Consider the following 17,775-nt stretch of genomic DNA (forward strand, 5'->3'; position numbering starts at 1 on the left):
GCCAAGTGTCCATCAATTGATGAATGGATAAAGAAGATGTGGTGTGTGTACACACACACACACACACACACACACACACACACACACACAAGGGAATACTATTTAGCCATAAAAAGAATGAAATGTTGCCATTTGCCATGACAATGATGGAGCTAGAGAGTATAATGCTAAGTGAAATAAGTCAGTCAGAAAAAGACAAATACCATATGATTTCACTCATATGTGGAATTTAAGAAACAAAACAAACAAGCAAAGGGGAAAAATAAGAGAAAGAGTGACAAGGCAAGAGACAGACTCTTAACTGTAGAGAACAAAGTGATGGTTACCGGGGGGGGGGGGGGGGGGGAGTATGAGTTAAATAGGTGATGGGGATTAAGGAGTACACTTGCCATAATGAACACAGGGTGATGTATGAACTGTTGAATTACTATATTGTACACTGGAAACTAATATAACACTGTGTGTTAATTATGTGGAATTAAAATAATAACTTTTTAAAAGGGAAAATATGGAATATCAACAAGTTATTTCTAAAACATTATTTATTGAGAAGTTACATTAAATTACTATATAGAATCAGTTTATACTATGCTAAAATATCATACTTTCAAAATGAAATCTGTAAGACAGGCAATAAAGAAAAAAAAACATGGCAGAAAGGAAAGGAAAGCAAAGTAGATTAGAATTCAAGAGCCTGGATTCCAGTCCCACTTATGGGAACCACTTAGTTGTATGGCCTTGGAAAACGTATATAAAATGTCTAAGTCTCCAGTGCCTGTTAAATAAGCTCAGGAAAAATGGTTTATAAGCCCCATTTCAGATTAAATGATTTATGATTGTAGAAAAAAATGCATAAAAGAGTTGTGGAATAGTCGAGGTGGGTCACAGGATACAGAAAATAGATATGTAGTAAACATCCATGAAACATAAAGACTTAAAATTCTCTTTTTTACAGAAGAGAAAAAACTAGAACTTGGATCTGTCTTGGAAAACACACACACCAATAAACAAAGCATTGTATCTTCTTCAAATGCTACTTTTTCAAGAAGATATTTTTCTTTCCAAGGTTTTCCTCAGGGAAACTTTGACATCCTTGTTCCTCAAACTGTAGATCAGTGGGTTTAACATGGGCACCACAATGGTATAGAACAGAGAGGACACTTTCTCTTGGTCAAGGGGCAAAATAGAAGGTGGTTTGAGATACATGAAAGCCCCAGAACCAAAGAAAAGAGAAACCACAATTATATGAGAGCTACATGTACTGAAAGCTTTGGACCTGCCCTCAGTGGAGTGAATGTGCAGAATGCTGGACAGAATCAGAGCATAAGAGATGAAGATGGTGATAATGGGCATTCCAATGTCAATGGCCACAAGGATGAAGACCACCAGTTCATTTACATAAGTGCTGTTGCAGGACAGCTCGAGGAGAGGAAGGATGTCACACATGAAATGATTGAGAAGGTTGTCAGCACAGAAGGTCAGACTTGCTATGCTTCCCGTATGGACCATAGCCCCTGAAAGCCCCATCACGTAGACACCCAACAAAAGGAATAGACATACCTGAGGAGACATGGTGACCATGTACACCAATGGTTTACAGATGGCCACATAGCGGTCATATGCCATCACTGACAGGAGGAAGGACTCAGAAATGACAAAGAAGCAGAAGAAAAAGAGTTGAGTCATACACTCTGCATGCAAGATGATGTTCTTCTTTGAGACAAAACTCTTCAGCATTTTGGGGGTGATGGTAGTGGAGTAGCAGAAATCTATTAAGGAGAGGTTGAAGAGGAAAAAGTACATGGGGGTGTGTAGGCAAGAATTCAACCGAATCAGGGCTATCAAGGCCAGGTTTCCCAGCACAGTGACCATGTAGAAACCTAGAAACAGGAAGAAGAGAGGGATCTGGAGTTCCAGCTGGTCTGTTAAACCTGTAAGGATAAACTCTGTCACAGAAGAGTTCTTAGCTGCCATTCTCCTCTTGGGGATGAGTGGAGCAAGGACAGTCTGGAGAAAAGAAAAGAGAACCAGTTAGACAGAAAGAAATACCACCACTCACCCAGGATCCATCCCCCATTCTGAAGAACGGAATCCACAGAGAGATTTGAACGTTAAGACAGATGGTAGGAAGGCTTTTACTGTTTGTTATGGATCTGTCCTACAGCCCAAGTGACTTTATCTTCCAGAGAGAACAGTTAGAGTCTAAACTTTGCCTCCAGAGAGAAAACAGTAATTTATTCATATCCCAATTCATTAAAAAATAAGACAGATATCTTTTAGATCTTTAAGTTAGTCCATTTTCTATGTCCTTCTATCTCCTTCCTGTGCTTCCATTGCTAAACCCTGGGCCTCTTCCCAGAAGAGAGTCCTGTCAAAAGACACTGCGACCCCTCGAACCCCCACCACTGGGTCACTGCTGTCAAATCAAGAAGGTGCGGCCACATTTTTACAATCTCTCCTAGCTCAAGTGGGTTTAGGTTTCATGATAATTTTTTAAAGCTAGCACCTACTTAAGTGGTTCCTATGAGATGCTAGGCACTAAGAGCTGTATGACAATATTATTATCCCTATTTTGCAGATGAGACAACAAAGTCCTCAAAATACTGGGGTGCGGCCAGAAGGTGGACTTTAGCAGTCTGACTCTCAGGTGTACCCTCATAACCACTATGGTACATGACTGACAGGGTTAGGAAGTCACTCACCTTCCTTCAGTTTAGAGCTGTAATGCTATACTCTACTGTTTCTTGTCCACAATTGTCCTGCGATAGAAAATTACCATAATGAATAGAAAATGGTAGGTTGAGCTAAGAACCCTCCCCTTCCAATCTGATCTAAAGGATCAGAAGCCCTAATTTATCTTGTAGCCATTTCTACACTGAAGAACATGATTTCCAGTTGTTAATTTGGAAGCTATAACTATAAGGAAGGAGATGCGCCTTTTCCAGACCAGAGAATAACAGGAAATAAGAAGTTTTATTCGGATTACAGATCTCAGTGGCCTAATTATTAAGACAAAGACTCCCTCAAAACCATTTCCTCAGAGATTATTTTCCCAAAGGAATAAGAAGTGTTTATTTATACCCTTAATATTGGTTGATTTGGCTTTTAGAGACAATTATTTCCACAGACATTTATCCAGTACTATTAAAAGAAAATTCATTGTGGAAAAAAAATTATCATCATTACTATTTTTGAATGCCCAGTAATATACCTGACACTGAACCCTTCTACTGACTTCTGGCTGCCAATATCCAATACAAATATGGAATCCAGGCACCTATTTTGTAACCACTAGCCTAAACTTCCTCCTGACGAGAGCTACTGAAATCCATGAAGCTAAGGTCCTCATTTTCTTGGATCTGGCAAACTCTTGGAAAGAAACAAGTAAATATGCTGCGACTTTAATAAAAAGAAGTGCTTAGAATTTGGAAAGATTAACACAAAAGGCTATCATAAATTAGGGTAGAACATTCAGTCATTTCTTCATATTCTGATTCATTCTAGGAATGAATTGCAGTATGTCTAGCTCAAACAAGAAGCTAGATTTCTCTGATCCCCTTACTCTGTCTTCCCATGGAATATAAGATTAATTGTAACAAAATAATTTCTATCAAGTAAATGCTCCTAACCTCTGCCAAGAACAGCCTTTTCCTAAGTTACTAACTGGTCAAAAGTGCCTTTGACTATCCCTGCCTTCCACCCACTTTTCTTGAAGCGCTATTGGCTTTCTAGCTTCTTGGTGCTCTCAAATTGAATCCTACAGGCTAAGATTCTCAACATAGGCAAACATGCAAATTTGTTCTAACTCTTTGGTTTGCTTTTGTCTTTTTCTGTCTTCTACTCTCCACACAAGCTTCTACCTTGACAAAAGTTGTCTATCATTTGACTTGATCTCTCAGAGCTCTAGGTACCATTCTTTAATAGCAAGCATACACACTAACAGGATTTTAGACCTGAAGACACTTGGGAAATTATCAATTCAGTATTTCCCGAATGTGGATGAACACCACAATTACCTGGGGTGTTTATTAGAAAGAAATTCTGGGCTCGCCACCCAGACCTTCTGAATCAGAATCTCTATGGGTATGAGTATAGTAATTATATTTTTTAATCTTTCCAGGTTATTACAAATCAGCAATTTATGGATGGACAAAGCCAATATTTACCCCCATCTTATATACAGTGACACTAAGAAGATCCCGAGAAGTAAAGCCATTTGCCCAAGGTCACAGATCTAATTTAAGTCTCCAGGTTTCCAGTCTCTCCTGGTCCTTGGGGTCTATATGACCTCCTGCTGGGCTGGAATGCAGAAAACAAGTCCTTTAAAAGTAAGCTATCAGACTTCAGATTTTAGATGTAAAGTAGTAGCTAATACCACACTACCACCCTCTAACCATAAACAAGTATATGACTGGAAAAAATATATAAAGCATCTATTTGAAAGCTTTGAGAAGCAGACAGCTCAGGGAGGAAATTCTTAAGAAAAGGCAAGAAAATGAACTACCATTTTCACCCTTTCTCTCTAAGGGCAGTTTCCAAATCAAACCTAGTGCAATGGAGCCCAAGCGAACAGGAGCAGCCTCTACTAGTGGAATAAAGATCAGTGTTCAGGAATGCTAGGACAGCTGGAATCTGTGGGGCAAGACATGAAAAAGAAAAAGCCAAAGAAAAGGACCCTCAGGCATATGCGTAGAGGACTCCCTTGAGTTCTTAGCTGAATTCTAAATTTTGTATGTTCATGGCAAGACTCTATATGTCTAGAATACAGCAGCTCTTGGAAGACTAGGACCTGAAGAGATGTCACAGAGGATCCACAGCACTGGGGAGCTGTTAGGATTCTGGCCTAGTGAGAGTGGAGACGCTTTGATGAACAAAGCAGACGTTAAGATGACAGCTCTGAAATCCATACCCTAAGAATAAGGACTAGGCCATCAGGTTAAGGGCAAAGCTGAACTAGACCTATCATAACAAAGGCTAAATCCAAGTCTCAGCAGGATCAGGGTGATCTACTAGGAACTGCATCCCAGAACAAAAGGCAACAATCTATAGAGAAGAGTAACATAATCCACTGTCTCTATAATATATTCATAATTCCAGCATCATAAAACAAAAAAAAAATCCCTAGAAATACAAAGAAGCAAGAAAATATGACCCAACACCATTTGTTGAAAAGACTTGTCTTTTTTTTCCATTGGATTTTCTCTCCTGGTTTGTCGAAGATGAGTTGACCATATAGTTGTGGGTCCATTTCTGGGTTTTCTACTCTGTTCTACTGATCTATGTGTGTGTGTTTGTGCCAGTACCATACTGTCTTAATGACTACAGCTTTGTAACATAGCTTGAAGTCTGGAATCTTGATGCCTCCAACTTTGCTTTTCTTTTTCAGGATTGCTTTGGCTATTTAAGGTATTTTGTGATTGCACACAAATTTTAGAATTATTTGTTCTAGCTCTGTGAAAAAGGCTGATGTTGTTTTGATAGTGATTGCATTGAATGTGTAGATTGCTTTGGGTAGTATACACGTTTTAACAATGTTTATTCTTCCAATCCATGAGCATAGGAATGTTTTCTTTTTCTCCATTTCTTTGTGTCCTCTTCAATTTCTTTCATAAGTGTTCTATAATTTTCAGAATACAGATCTTTTACCTCTTTGGTTAGGCTTATTCCTAGGAATCTTATGGGTTTGGGTGCAATATTAAATGGGATTGATTCCTTGATTTCTCTTCCTGCTGCTTCATTATCAGTGTATTGAAATGCAACAGATTACTGTACATTAATTTTACATCCTGAGACTTTGCTGGATTCATGTATTAGTTCTAGCACGGTGAAGTCTTTCAGGTTTTTTACATAGCGTTTCATGTCGTCTGCAAATAGTGAAAGCTTAATTTCCTCATTGCTGATTTGAATGCCTTTTATTTCTTTTTGTTCTCTGATTGCTGAGGCTAAGACTTCCAGTTCTATGTTAAATAGTAATGGTGAGAGTGGACATCCCTGTCTTCTTCCTGAACATAGAGGAAACCCTCTCAGTTTTTCTCCGTTGAGGATGGTATTAGGTATGGGTCTTTAGTATATGGCCTTTATGATGTTGAGGTACGTTCCATCTATCCCTACCTTGTTGAGCTCTTTTATGGAGAATGGATGCTGTATTTTGTCAAATGCCTTTTCTGATCTATTGAGTGTATCATATGGTTCTTACCCTGTCTTTTATTAATGTGGTGTATCATGTTGATTGGTGAATATTGTAGCACTGCTGCAGTCCAGGAATAAATAAATCCCACTTGATCGTGGTAAATAATTCTTTTAATGTACTGTTGGATTCAATTTGCTAGTATTTTGTGGAGAATTGACTTTTTAAAATAATAGATGAAATAATCATATTGTTTTTATCTTTCTTTTGTTGATGTGATGTACCACATTGTTTGATTTACAAATATTGGACCACCCCTTGCATCCCTGAAATAAATCCCATTTGATTGTGGTGAGTGCTTTTTTAACGTACTGTTGGATTTGGTTTGCTAATATTTTGTTTAGGATTTTTGGATCCATGTTCATCAGAGATACTGCCTGTAGTTTTCTTCTCCTTCTCCTTCTCCTTCCCCTTCCCCTTCCCTTTACCCTTCTCTCCTTCTTCTTCTTCTTCTTCTTCTTCTTCTTCTTCTTCTTCTTCTTCTTCTTTCTGTAGTATCTCTGTCTGGGTTTGGTATCAGGGTAATGCTGACCTCATAGACTCAATTTGGAAGTCTTCTTTAGTCTTCTACTTTTTTGGCATAGTTTAAGAAGAATAGGTATTAATTCTTAATTGAATGTTTGGTAGAATTCACCTGTGGAGCCATCTGGCCCTGCACTTTTATTTGTTGGAAGGTTTGATTACTGATTCAATTTTATTGCTACTAATCAGCCTGTTCAAATTTTCTATTTCCTCCTGACTCAGTTTTGGAAGGTTGTATGTTTCTAGAAATTTTCTTCTAAGTTGTCCCATTTGTTGGCATATACCTTTTCATAATTACCTCTTATAGTCTTGTGTTTGTCTGTGGCATCAGTTGTTTTTTCTTTTCCCTCATTTCTGATTTTGTGTCCTCTTTCTCTTTCTTGATGAATCTGGTTAAAGAGTTATCAATTTTTTGTTGATCTTTTCAAAGAACCTGCTCCTGGTTTCATTTATCTTTTCTGGTTTTTTTGTTGTTGTTTTTGGTCTGTAGTGGTAATTTATTTCTACTCTAATGTTTATCATCTCCTTCCTTCTCCTAGCTTTGGGCTTTGTTCCTCTTTTCCTAACTCCTTTAGGTCTAAGTTGGGTTGTGTATTTGAGATTTTTCTTGTGCCTTGGGTAGGCCTATATTACTATACATGCTCCTCTTAGAACCAGTTTTGCTACATCCCAAAGATTTTGGAATGTTGTGTTTTCATTTTCCTTTTTCTTCATGTGTTTTTTTATTTCCTTTTCAGTTTCTTGGTTGACCCATTCATTGGTTGGTAGCATGGTGTTCAGCCTTCATGTATTTGTGTTCTTTCTAGATTTTTTTCTTTTGATCAATTTCTAGTTTCACATTGTTTTGGTTGGAAAAGGTGCATGATATGATTTCAATCTTTTTTAATTTACTGAAACTTGTTTTCTGCCCTAACATGTGATATATCCTGAAAGATGTTCCAGGTGTCCTTGAAAAGAATGTGTATTCTGCTGTTTAGGGATGGAATGTCCTGTATAGTTCTATTAGGTCCATCTAGTCTAATGTGTCATTCAAAGCCAATATTCCTTTGTTGATTTTCTGTGGATGATCTATCCACTGGTGGAAGTGAGGTGCTAAAGTTACCTACTGTAATTACATTACTTTAAAAAATTACTTCATATATTTTGTCTAGTTTTTTAATTGCTTTGGTAATATGGCCAATCCAATATAAGTTATCTGTCATAGCCAAAACCAGAATTCGTAATTGTTTACCTTCACTTGACTGGCTTTTCATGATTTCCAAAGCCTAAAAGGAAGAGAGAGGGAAAGACCAAGAGAAAAAAAAGAAGAATATATTCATAAGAATATATGCCTGGGATATAATAAGCACTCAGTAAATACTATGTACTAATATTTTTAATGCTCTGTGTTCAAGAATACTTTAAGCATATTGAGGTTCCTCAAAAAATTAAAAATAGATCTACCCTATGACCCAGCAATAGCACTGCTAGGAATTTACCCAAGGCATACAGGAGTGCTGATGCATAGGGGCGCTTGTACCCCAATGTTTATAGCAGCACTTTCAACAATAGCCAAATTATGAAAAGGGCCTAAATGTCCATCAACTGACAAATGGATAAAGAAGATGTGGTTTATATATACGATGGAATACTACTTGGCAATTAGAAAGATTGAAATCTGGCCATTTGTAGCAATGTGGATGGAACCGGAGAGTGTTTTGCCAAGTGAAATAAGTCAGGCAGAGAAAGACAGATACCATATGTTTTCACTCATATGTGGATCCTGAGAAACTTAACAAAAGACCAGGGGGGAGGGGAAGGGGGGGAACGTTACAGAGAGGAAAGGAGGCAAATCATAAGAAACACTTAAATACTGAGAACAAACTGAGGGTGTGGGGGAGACGGGAAAGAGGGTGATGGGCATTGAGGAGGGCACCTGTTGGGATGAGCACTGGGTGTTGTATGGAAACCAATTTGACAATAAATTACATATGTGTGTGTGTGTGTGTGTGTGTGTGTGTGTGTGTGTGTGTATAAAGAATACTTGCAGAATATTCAGAACATTAAAGAATGTACTTTTATGAATGTTCCTATTGAGTATGTCATCTTTGACATATACCAAGAATATATTTTTCTCATAGATATATTCAATGAATATACCCTATTTATGTAGTAAATATTCTTCAAGTGATTAGTCTTCTTAATATAAATAAGGAAAAAACATGTGAAGAGTCTTAGAAAATTTGAGGAAGACTGTGTCATGTTTTTTTTAGTATTCCTGGATACCCCCATAAAAAAACAGCACAACTAAACATCAAAGCTTAGTTCCATTAACAACATCTATGACAAAAATAAGTGATATGTTATCCCCTTTACCTCCAAACACAAGCAGATGGGCACAAACCACCAAGAGGTTAAAATCTGCTTAGTATCAGCATCTGTGCAGGAAGAAACAGAAGGAAACAACAGGACATCTGACAAACCTGAAACTCCAAAACAACTAATCAGTATTCCAAATAACTCTCAAAAGGCCAGTTTGAAAATAACATGTAAAACTGGAAGGGATTTTTATTCTCCAGTAGTGGATGAATTTTAATTACTCTATAGTAAGATCAGAAGGGGCTTCCACAGTCTGTGCACTATGAACTCTCAAAATAAAGCAACCAAAGCTCCCTACAGGAATAGGAGTAAAACCCAAATTAAACAGAACAAGGTAAATAAAGACAAAAGAAAGATCCAGATAAAGGTAGAAAGGGGACAGAGCCAGGAGATTTCAGACAGTAAGTCATCATATTTTTTAACACTTCACAAAAGCAACAGAATAAGGAGTTCTACAGGCATTAAGTTAGAAAAAAACTAATTTAATATAAAGATGAACAGTAGAAAAGAATCAAGATGAAACTCCATATAAAATTATAAGTAAAAAGAATAATTTTTTGACAGAAAATGTGGAGCAAACCAGAAAGACTTACTGTATTAGTTTGCTTGGGAAACCATAACAAAATACCACAGAATGGGTCATTTAAGCAATGGAAGTTTTTTTTCCCACAGTCTGGAATTCAGGGAGCCTACAAACATGATCTCTGATGAGGACTCTCTTCCTGTATTAGACTGCCCCCTTTCAGTGGGTCCTCACACGGAAGAAAGAATGGGCTCTGGTGCCTCTTCCTTATCTTATGAATGGCACCAGCCCTATCAGATTAGGACCTTTTGGCCTCATGTAACCTTTATCCCCTACTTTTAGGGCCTTTCTCAGAATACAGTCACATTGAGGGTTAAGGCTTCAACATATGAATGGGCGGGGGGGGGGGGTGGTAAGGGAACACAGTCCATTGCCCATTACTATAAGTAAATGAACACTATTACATTATTTCAAAATGAACTAAAACACATACAGGTATGAAAGAACAACAAAAGGCAGAATTAGAAAAGCTTATAAATTAGGCAATTGAACTTGGGAAATTATTAGAAATAAAGGAAAAATAATTTAAGAAATATGACTGATTAGAAGTAACTGAAGAGCAAATGAACACAACAGATAATACCTTAGGAGAAATAGAAGGTGAAAAAGTTGGTGGCAAAAAAGAGACAGAGAGAAAAGAAATTAAGAGGATTTATGGGAAAGCAACAAATACAGACACCAGCCAAAGAAGATCAAATCTACATAGAGTAGGAGCTCCAAAGGAGAAAACCAAACTGTGGGACAGAACAGAAAATAAAGAATACAATTCATGGTCCTTTTCCTAGTGTCAGGAAAAAGAAGAAGGAGAAGAAAAGGAAGGAGAGGTAGGAGAGGAAGAAGAAGAGGAAGGAGGAGGAGGAGAAGGGGAAGAAGGAGAAGGGGGAGAAGGAGAAGGAGGAGAAAAGATTTGAAGTGACCTATTGAAAAGAATCGTCGTACTTAAGGAAACTCCCAAAAATATTAATATCAAAACATATCCCACTGAAATCATTGGCCATTTTTAGAAATGTCCTACTTCTTTCTGAAAAGACCTAGAAACAATTATCAACCCAGAAGCAATGAGCCTCTCTAGCATCTAATTACTCGTCTTGAAATACATTTTCACCACTAAAAGAAAGCACATTTCCTGGAGAGAGGGTTGATTTTTGGACTGAAGAATGAAATGTATGAGATGAGTTCAGAACATCTTGTCATATCGGATAATTCTTTCGTTGTATTCAATTTCTTTCATAAGTGTTCTACAGTTTTCAGAGTACAGAACTTTCACCTGTTTGGTTAGGCTTATGCCTAGGTATCTTATTGTTTGTAAATGGGATCAATTCCTTGATTTCTCTTTCTGCTGCTTCATTATTGGCATATAGAAATGCAACAGATTTCTGTACCTTGATTTTATATCATGAGACTTTGTTGAATTCATGCATCATTTCTATCAGTTTTTTTGGTGGAGTCTTTTGGGTTTTCCACATAGAGTATCCTATCATCAGGAAAGAGCAAACGTTTGACTGCTTCCCTGACGATTTGCATGCCTTTTATTTATTTTTGTTGTCCGTTTGCTGAGGCTATAACTTGCAGTACAATGTTGAACAACAGTGGTAAGAGTGGACATCACTGTCCTGTTCCTGATCTTAGAGGAAAAGCTCGCAGTTTTTTTTCTCCCATTGAGGATGATATTAGCTATGATTCTTTCGTATATGGACTATATGGTGTTGAGGTATGTTCTTTCTATCCCTACTGTCTTGAGGGCTTTTATCAAGAAAGGATGCTGTATTTTGTCAAATGTTTTTCCTGTGTTTGTTGAGACAATCATATGATTCTTATCCTTTCTTTTATTAATGTGGTGTAACACGTAGATTGATTTGCAGATATTGAACCAGCCCTGCAGCCTGGGAATAAATCCCGCTTGGTCATAGTGAATAATTCTTTTAATGTACTGTTGAATTAAATTTCCTAGGATCTTGTTGAGAATTTTTGCATCAATGTTCATCAGGGATATTGGTCTATAATTCTCCTTTTTTCTTGGAATTTTTGTCTGGTTTTGGAATCAAGCTAATGCTGGACTCATAGAATGAGTTTTGAAGTCTTCCATCCCTTTCTATTTTTTGGAACAGTTTAATCTTTCTTTAATGTTTGATAGAATTCCCCTGGGAAGCCATCCAGCCCTGGACTCTTGTTTGTTCAGAGATTTTTGATTACTGAGTCAATGTCTATAGGTTATGTGTCTGCTCAAATTTTCTTTTTCTTCAGGTTGTCATCTCATGGTTGTGGAATGGAGCCCAACATTGGGCTCCACCCTGAGCATGGAGCCTGCTTGGGATTCTCTCTCTCCCTCTCTTTCTGCCCCTCCTCTAATCATTCTCTCTCTCTCTCTCTCCAAAAATAAGTAAATAAAATAAACATTTTAAGCCACGTTGAGTATGCCTAATGAAGAATAATGATGAGTAGTAGCCATAATGGTAGTAACTGAGGATGTTGATGGTAATGACTGACATGGTGGTGGTGGTGGTGGTGGTGGTAGTGATTATGGGGTGTTTAGCTATACAAATTTGAATGCTTAGACTCCAAGTTTCCCAAGCTGAATATGACTCCAAATAAAAGGAAAATTAACACACCTGGGAGACAAACCATGATTCCCAGCACAGGCATAAGCCGGACTCTAATTGCTCCTTCAGCAAAGACTCCAGGGCCTGAAATGACTGCATCCCAGGAGCTTCTGCCCATGTGTTGTATAAACAGACCCCCAGTGACCCATTTTTCATAACCCTGCTGGCCTCTTGGAATATATTTAGGAATAGATACAAATCTGGACAGCTCCCTCATTTCTTGATGTTTAGTTCCTAACTATTGGAACCAAGGCATCCCCTAAAATTTCCAGGAGACTGTGTTGTTTTTTTTCTCAACACAGGTATTTAATTACAAATTTAAAGCAATTATATGAAAAAAAATATTTCTTCCATGAATTCCTGTTTCTAATTCAGGCTTTATTTCTAAGCATTTGTTTACCTTCATCTCTAAGCGTTTTCTTCTTTATGTGCTGAGTTCTCATAGGCTGCAAGCCGAAGCCTCTTATGGTCCAGTAGAACTAGAGGTAATCATTGTAGTAACTGATATCAAATATATGGATCATGTTTGCTCATTTCATATCATTAGATGATTATGGGAGTAAAAAATTAAATTTAAATCAGTTCTATCTAGGATTTTTCAGTCCACACCACACTGAGTGGTATTTACTCTACACTGCTTTGTAGAACACATTGATTTCTGGTAATGGTATATTCAAGGTGGATTTTCTATGTTTCTTATTGTTTTAAGAGGTGAAAATTGTGTACAAGGGGAAAAGATAAGATTTTTTAAATCTATTGTTGTTATCTAGAAGAAATTTGTTTTCTCCTTAGTAATAAATGGAAAAAACTTAGCTACTTCTGAGACTAGTTATTGTGAAGTTAAATGCCATACCACCAATAACATAACATGTGAAGTTTACAATGCAAATCTGATTTTTGTGTCTTCACATCCTAAGGATTTAAAGACTCTTATATCTAAGAAAAGGAAATACGGTTAGTGCCAGAGTCATTATTATTATAGGAATCAAATGACACAATGCATTATAAAGTACATTTAATAAGGTGGTTACAAAATGGTTTTTTAATACATTTAAGGGTGCCTGGGTGGCTCAGTCCATTAAGCATCCAACTCTTGATTTCAGTTCAGATCATGATCTCAAGGATCATGAGTTCAAGCCCTGCATCAGGCTCCACACCATCAGCAAGGAGCCTGCTTGGGATTCTCTCTCTCCACTCCTCGCACCTTCTCTCTCTCTTTGCCCCTTCTCTGTATCTCTGTATGCACCTCTGTATGCACAGGTGTACTCTCTTCACAGTCTCTCAAAATAAATAAACTTAAATATATATATATATATATATATATATATATATATATATGTGTGTGTGTGTGTGTGTGTGTGTATACCCAATGTAAATATATATATGCATAGAAAAATCTAGAAAGATAGTCACTGCCAATATTAGTCTCTAAATAGTGGGGGAATATGATGTTTATACTTTTCCTTATTTGTATTTCTGATTTTCTAAAATGCATATGTATTGCCTTTGTAATTTTTTAAGTGCACGTGAAATTACCAATGAAATCCATCCTGCACCTCCAAAGATTCAATAAATTAAGTTTACTAAATAATAATAAAGTGCTACCTAAAGATAAGCTACAGAAATCAGAAGACGGTTTAGTGGAAACAAAACAGATGGTAGTCAGAAGTCCTGGGTTTTAGGCCCAGTTCTGTATCTACTAACTATATGATTTGGGGTAACATTTACAGTTTGAATTTAAGAGAGAATGAAAAAATAATATAACATTCCTCTTTTTTCATAGGCTATGCACCAGCTAAGCCATCAAGTGTAAAGCACTTTCAACCACGACATTGCTTAGAACTGTAGGTGTGTGGATGTAAAAGCCTGCACATCTGGGCTAAAGGAAATGAGCTCATGATCAGGAGAGAAGAGTTTGAGTTCTAAGTCACTGATAATTTTTAGTAAGCTTCAAGAAACTCACTGAGTGTCTGGCACTTCTGTTTTCTCAGTAGGAAAATAGAAACAAAAATCCTACTCGGAACACATTTCTCCTCATACCCCAAATTTGAGGAGTTAATGAGATTGACCTTCAAAGAGCATTATACAAAAGTTAGTAATTATATGAGGAAGTAATAAAAAGGATGAAAATGTAAGGTTTTTAGCCTAAGAGAAGTATCTTAGAGATGGGATGGCTATAAGTATCATATCCAGCAATGATGATCCATGCTTCTTAGGGAAATGTTGGCAATTTGAGTACCTTGCCACTAGGGAAATAATGGGGCCTGGTTTGATATTACAATCTGAACATCATCATCATAATAGCTACTGAGCACTTACTCTGTCCTATATTATGTGCCAATGCCCACCCTGCACCGCAGATCAATTAAATCTGAACATCTGTGGGTGGAGGAATCAATACTTTGTAAATGCTCCAAGGGATTACAGAACACAGTCAATGTTGAGAACCACTGTCTTATAGCCTCACGTCCAGTGAAAACCTAAGAACAAATTGCAGACACCTAATGACAACTCACTTTTATGGGAACCGAGTGCTTGAAAACATTTTCTAAATATGCATTATCCCATGTTATTTTTACAACCGACTTGGAAATTGGTTTCTTTTTTTTTTTTTTTTTTGGTTTTTTTAATGTGTATTTATTTTTTAGAGACAGAATGTGAGTGGGGGAGGGGCAGAAAGAGAGGAAGACACAGAATCCAAAGCAGGCTCCAGGCTCCAGCTCCAAGCTGTCAGCACAGAGCCCAAGGCAGGGCTCGAACCCATGAATGGGAGATCATGACCTGAGCTGAAGTCCGACACTTAACCTACTGAACCACCCAAGCACCCTGGAAATTGATTTCTTTGTCAACAAAAAGCATCCTGCAAGGATTTCATCAGAAGACAAGCTTCATTGCTGTGCAGTTTGCAAACCGAGGAGACACAGCATTCGGCTACAAACCAAAGTAGCTCCATCAGGGAAGGATCAGGCTTGGGGTTAAATAGGCAAAAAACGGCAAGTTCTGTGTCCTCTACAGAGATTGGTCAGACTGAGGTCCCAAATTGCAAGTTTCAGGAGCAAAGTGACAAGCAGGATACAGCTCACTATTTCTGATAGTTTCACAATATGACAGCTGCTGGAGAGCATGGCAGGATATGTTGTGAGGATTTCTTGGGGGAGTTTGGGGGGTGTGGGGTTTTTTTTGCAAATTTTGCAGAATTTTCGGGGCGCCTGGGTGGCGCAGTCGGTTAAGCATCCGACTTCAGCCAGGTCACGATCTCGCGGTCCGTGAGTTCAAGCCCCGCGTCGGGCTCTGGGCTGATGGCTCAGAGCCTGGAGCCTGTTTCCGATTCTGTGTCTCCCTCTCTCTCTGCCCCTCGCCCGTTCATGCTCTGTCTCTCTCTGTCCCAAAAATAAATAAACGTTGAAAAAAAATTTAAAAAAAAATGAAATTTTGCAGAATTTTCTGCAAGCTTGTCATCCCAGGCTGACATGGTCATTCTGCCTGATTAAAATTTTAGTTTTTCTCCCTTGACATGAAGGAACTCATCTTGCCTGGCAGCAGTTGCTAATTATTGGGGTCTTTTGTTCTCATTTTCATCTTTCAGATACAGAAATTGACTTGTCACTCAATGATATGGCTGTAACTACCATACTACCCTGACACTGTGTCAATTTGAGAAGGATATCATGCATTCACATTCAGAAACTATCTGGGAGTTGCACAGATGAGAAGGAAATTTTATTTCTGAAGCATGTCCAAGCACAAAATATGAAGTATGCTGCTTGTTACCTATAGGACAGAGGTTCTCAGACCTAAGCAGGCATCAGCATCATCTGGAGAGAGTGTTCAACCCAGACTGCTAGCCCCAATCCCAGAGTTTCTGATTTGGTAGGTCCCGGGTGGAGGCTGAGAGTTTGCATCTCTAACATGGTGCTGATGCTGCTGGTCCAACAAATGTACCCTAAGAACCATTGCTGTAGGATATTTGAGAAACATAAAAGTAGTAAAAGCCCCAGATCTTGTCCCCTTTTTCCTCCCAACCTCATGGTCTTTGAAATACCCAGAGCCTGGTCTTTCTCCCAACCAACAGCCAAAGGAAGGGAGGATTCATCGGGAAAGAGCCCAGGATCACCCAACTGAACCCAAGTGCTCAAAACCAGCTTTGCCAAGAAGTCTAAGATGTAGGCTCTCATGGGCTCTTCTTTCCCATCCCCACAGGGCTCCCAATCACAGGGGAATGGCTGCCGAAAATCACTCTACAGTGACCGAGTTTATTCTCAAGGGATTGACAAATCGGCCAGAGCTCCAGCTCCCTCTCTTGCTCCTCTTCCTTGGGATCTACTTGGTCACCATCATAGGGAACCTGGGCATGTTCACACTGATTTGTCTGAATGCTCAGCTTCACACCCCCATGTACTACTTCCTCAGCAATCTGTCCCTTGTGGATCTCTGCTACTCCTCTGTCATTACCCCGAAAATGCTGGTGAACTTTGTGTCAGAGAAGAACATCATCTCCTATGCGGGGTGCATGTCACAGCTCTACTTCTTCGTTGTGTTTGTCGTTGCAGAGTGTTACATGCTGACAGTGATGGCCTATGACCGCTATGTCGCCATCTATACCCCTTTGCTCTACAATGTCATCATGTCTCCTCAAGTGTGTTCCCTGCTGATAGCTGCGGCCTATGCCATGGCTTTCATTGGCGCAACAATAGACACTGGTCTGATGTTAAAACTGTCCTACTGTGAGTTCCTCGTCAGTCATTACTTCTGTGACATCGTGCCCCTCATGAAGCTCTCCTGCTCTAGCACCTATCATATTGAGATGACAGTGTTCTTTTTGGCTGGATTCAACATCATAGCCACCAGCTTAACAGTCCTTGTTTCCTACGTCTTCATCCTCTCCAGCATCCTCCACATCAGCACCACACAGGGAAGGTCCAAAGCCTTCAGCACCTGCAGCTCTCACCTTGCAGCTGTGGGAATGTTCTATGGATCTACAGCGTTCATGTACTTGAAACCCTCCACGGCCAGTTCTGTGGCCAAGGAGAATGTGGCCTCCGTGTTCTACACCACGGTGATCCCCATGCTGAACCCCCTGATCTATAGCTTGAGGAATAAGGAGGTAAAGGCTGCCGTGCAGAAAACACTGAGGAGAAACTTCTTCAGATGCAAATGTCATCATTCTTCCTCAGGTTGAAAATTGGGAGAAGTGTAGGGGAGAAGCCCTCTAAAAATGTAAACACACATGAAGGGAGAACCACCACTTCTCAGCATGACTCATTGTATATATTCACTGATTTTTTCGTCCTTCCTTTCTCCTTCTCACATCTCTCATGTCCTACTCTGCTTGAATATGATTTCAAGTTTATATTGAACTTAGCGGTACATAAGACAAATGGAGACAAATTTGAAAGTCATCAAGAAATAACAAATACCCTTTTTCCACCCAGATTTCTCCCTCTGTTCACTCTCTCATTATGTGGTTACCACTTCCTTATTCCTGCCAGGATTGCTTACGTGGTCCCTTCACTCAGTTACTGACA

General features: G+C 38.7%; 2 protein-coding genes across 2 annotated transcripts; one reads left to right on the forward strand and one right to left on the reverse strand.

The window, feature by feature from the left end:
- Positions 1 to 816: 816 nt before the first annotated feature.
- LOC122482522 (olfactory receptor 8B12-like) lies at positions 817 to 2,012 on the reverse strand. Its single transcript, XM_043578844.1, has one exon. The coding sequence runs from the start codon at positions 1,972 to 1,974 to the stop codon at positions 1,042 to 1,044; it is 933 nt and encodes a 310-aa protein (XP_043434779.1). The 5' UTR covers positions 1,975 to 2,012; the 3' UTR covers positions 817 to 1,041.
- Positions 2,013 to 16,469: 14,457 nt separating this feature from the next.
- Positions 16,470 to 17,429, forward strand: LOC122482523 (olfactory receptor 151-like). Its single transcript, XM_043578845.1, has one exon. The coding sequence runs from the start codon at positions 16,470 to 16,472 to the stop codon at positions 17,427 to 17,429; it is 960 nt and encodes a 319-aa protein (XP_043434780.1).
- Positions 17,430 to 17,775: the final 346 nt, after the last annotated feature.

This window comes from Prionailurus bengalensis, chromosome D1 (assembly GCF_016509475.1).
Source record: "Prionailurus bengalensis isolate Pbe53 chromosome D1, Fcat_Pben_1.1_paternal_pri, whole genome shotgun sequence".
Taxonomy (NCBI): Eukaryota; Metazoa; Chordata; class Mammalia; order Carnivora; family Felidae; genus Prionailurus; species Prionailurus bengalensis.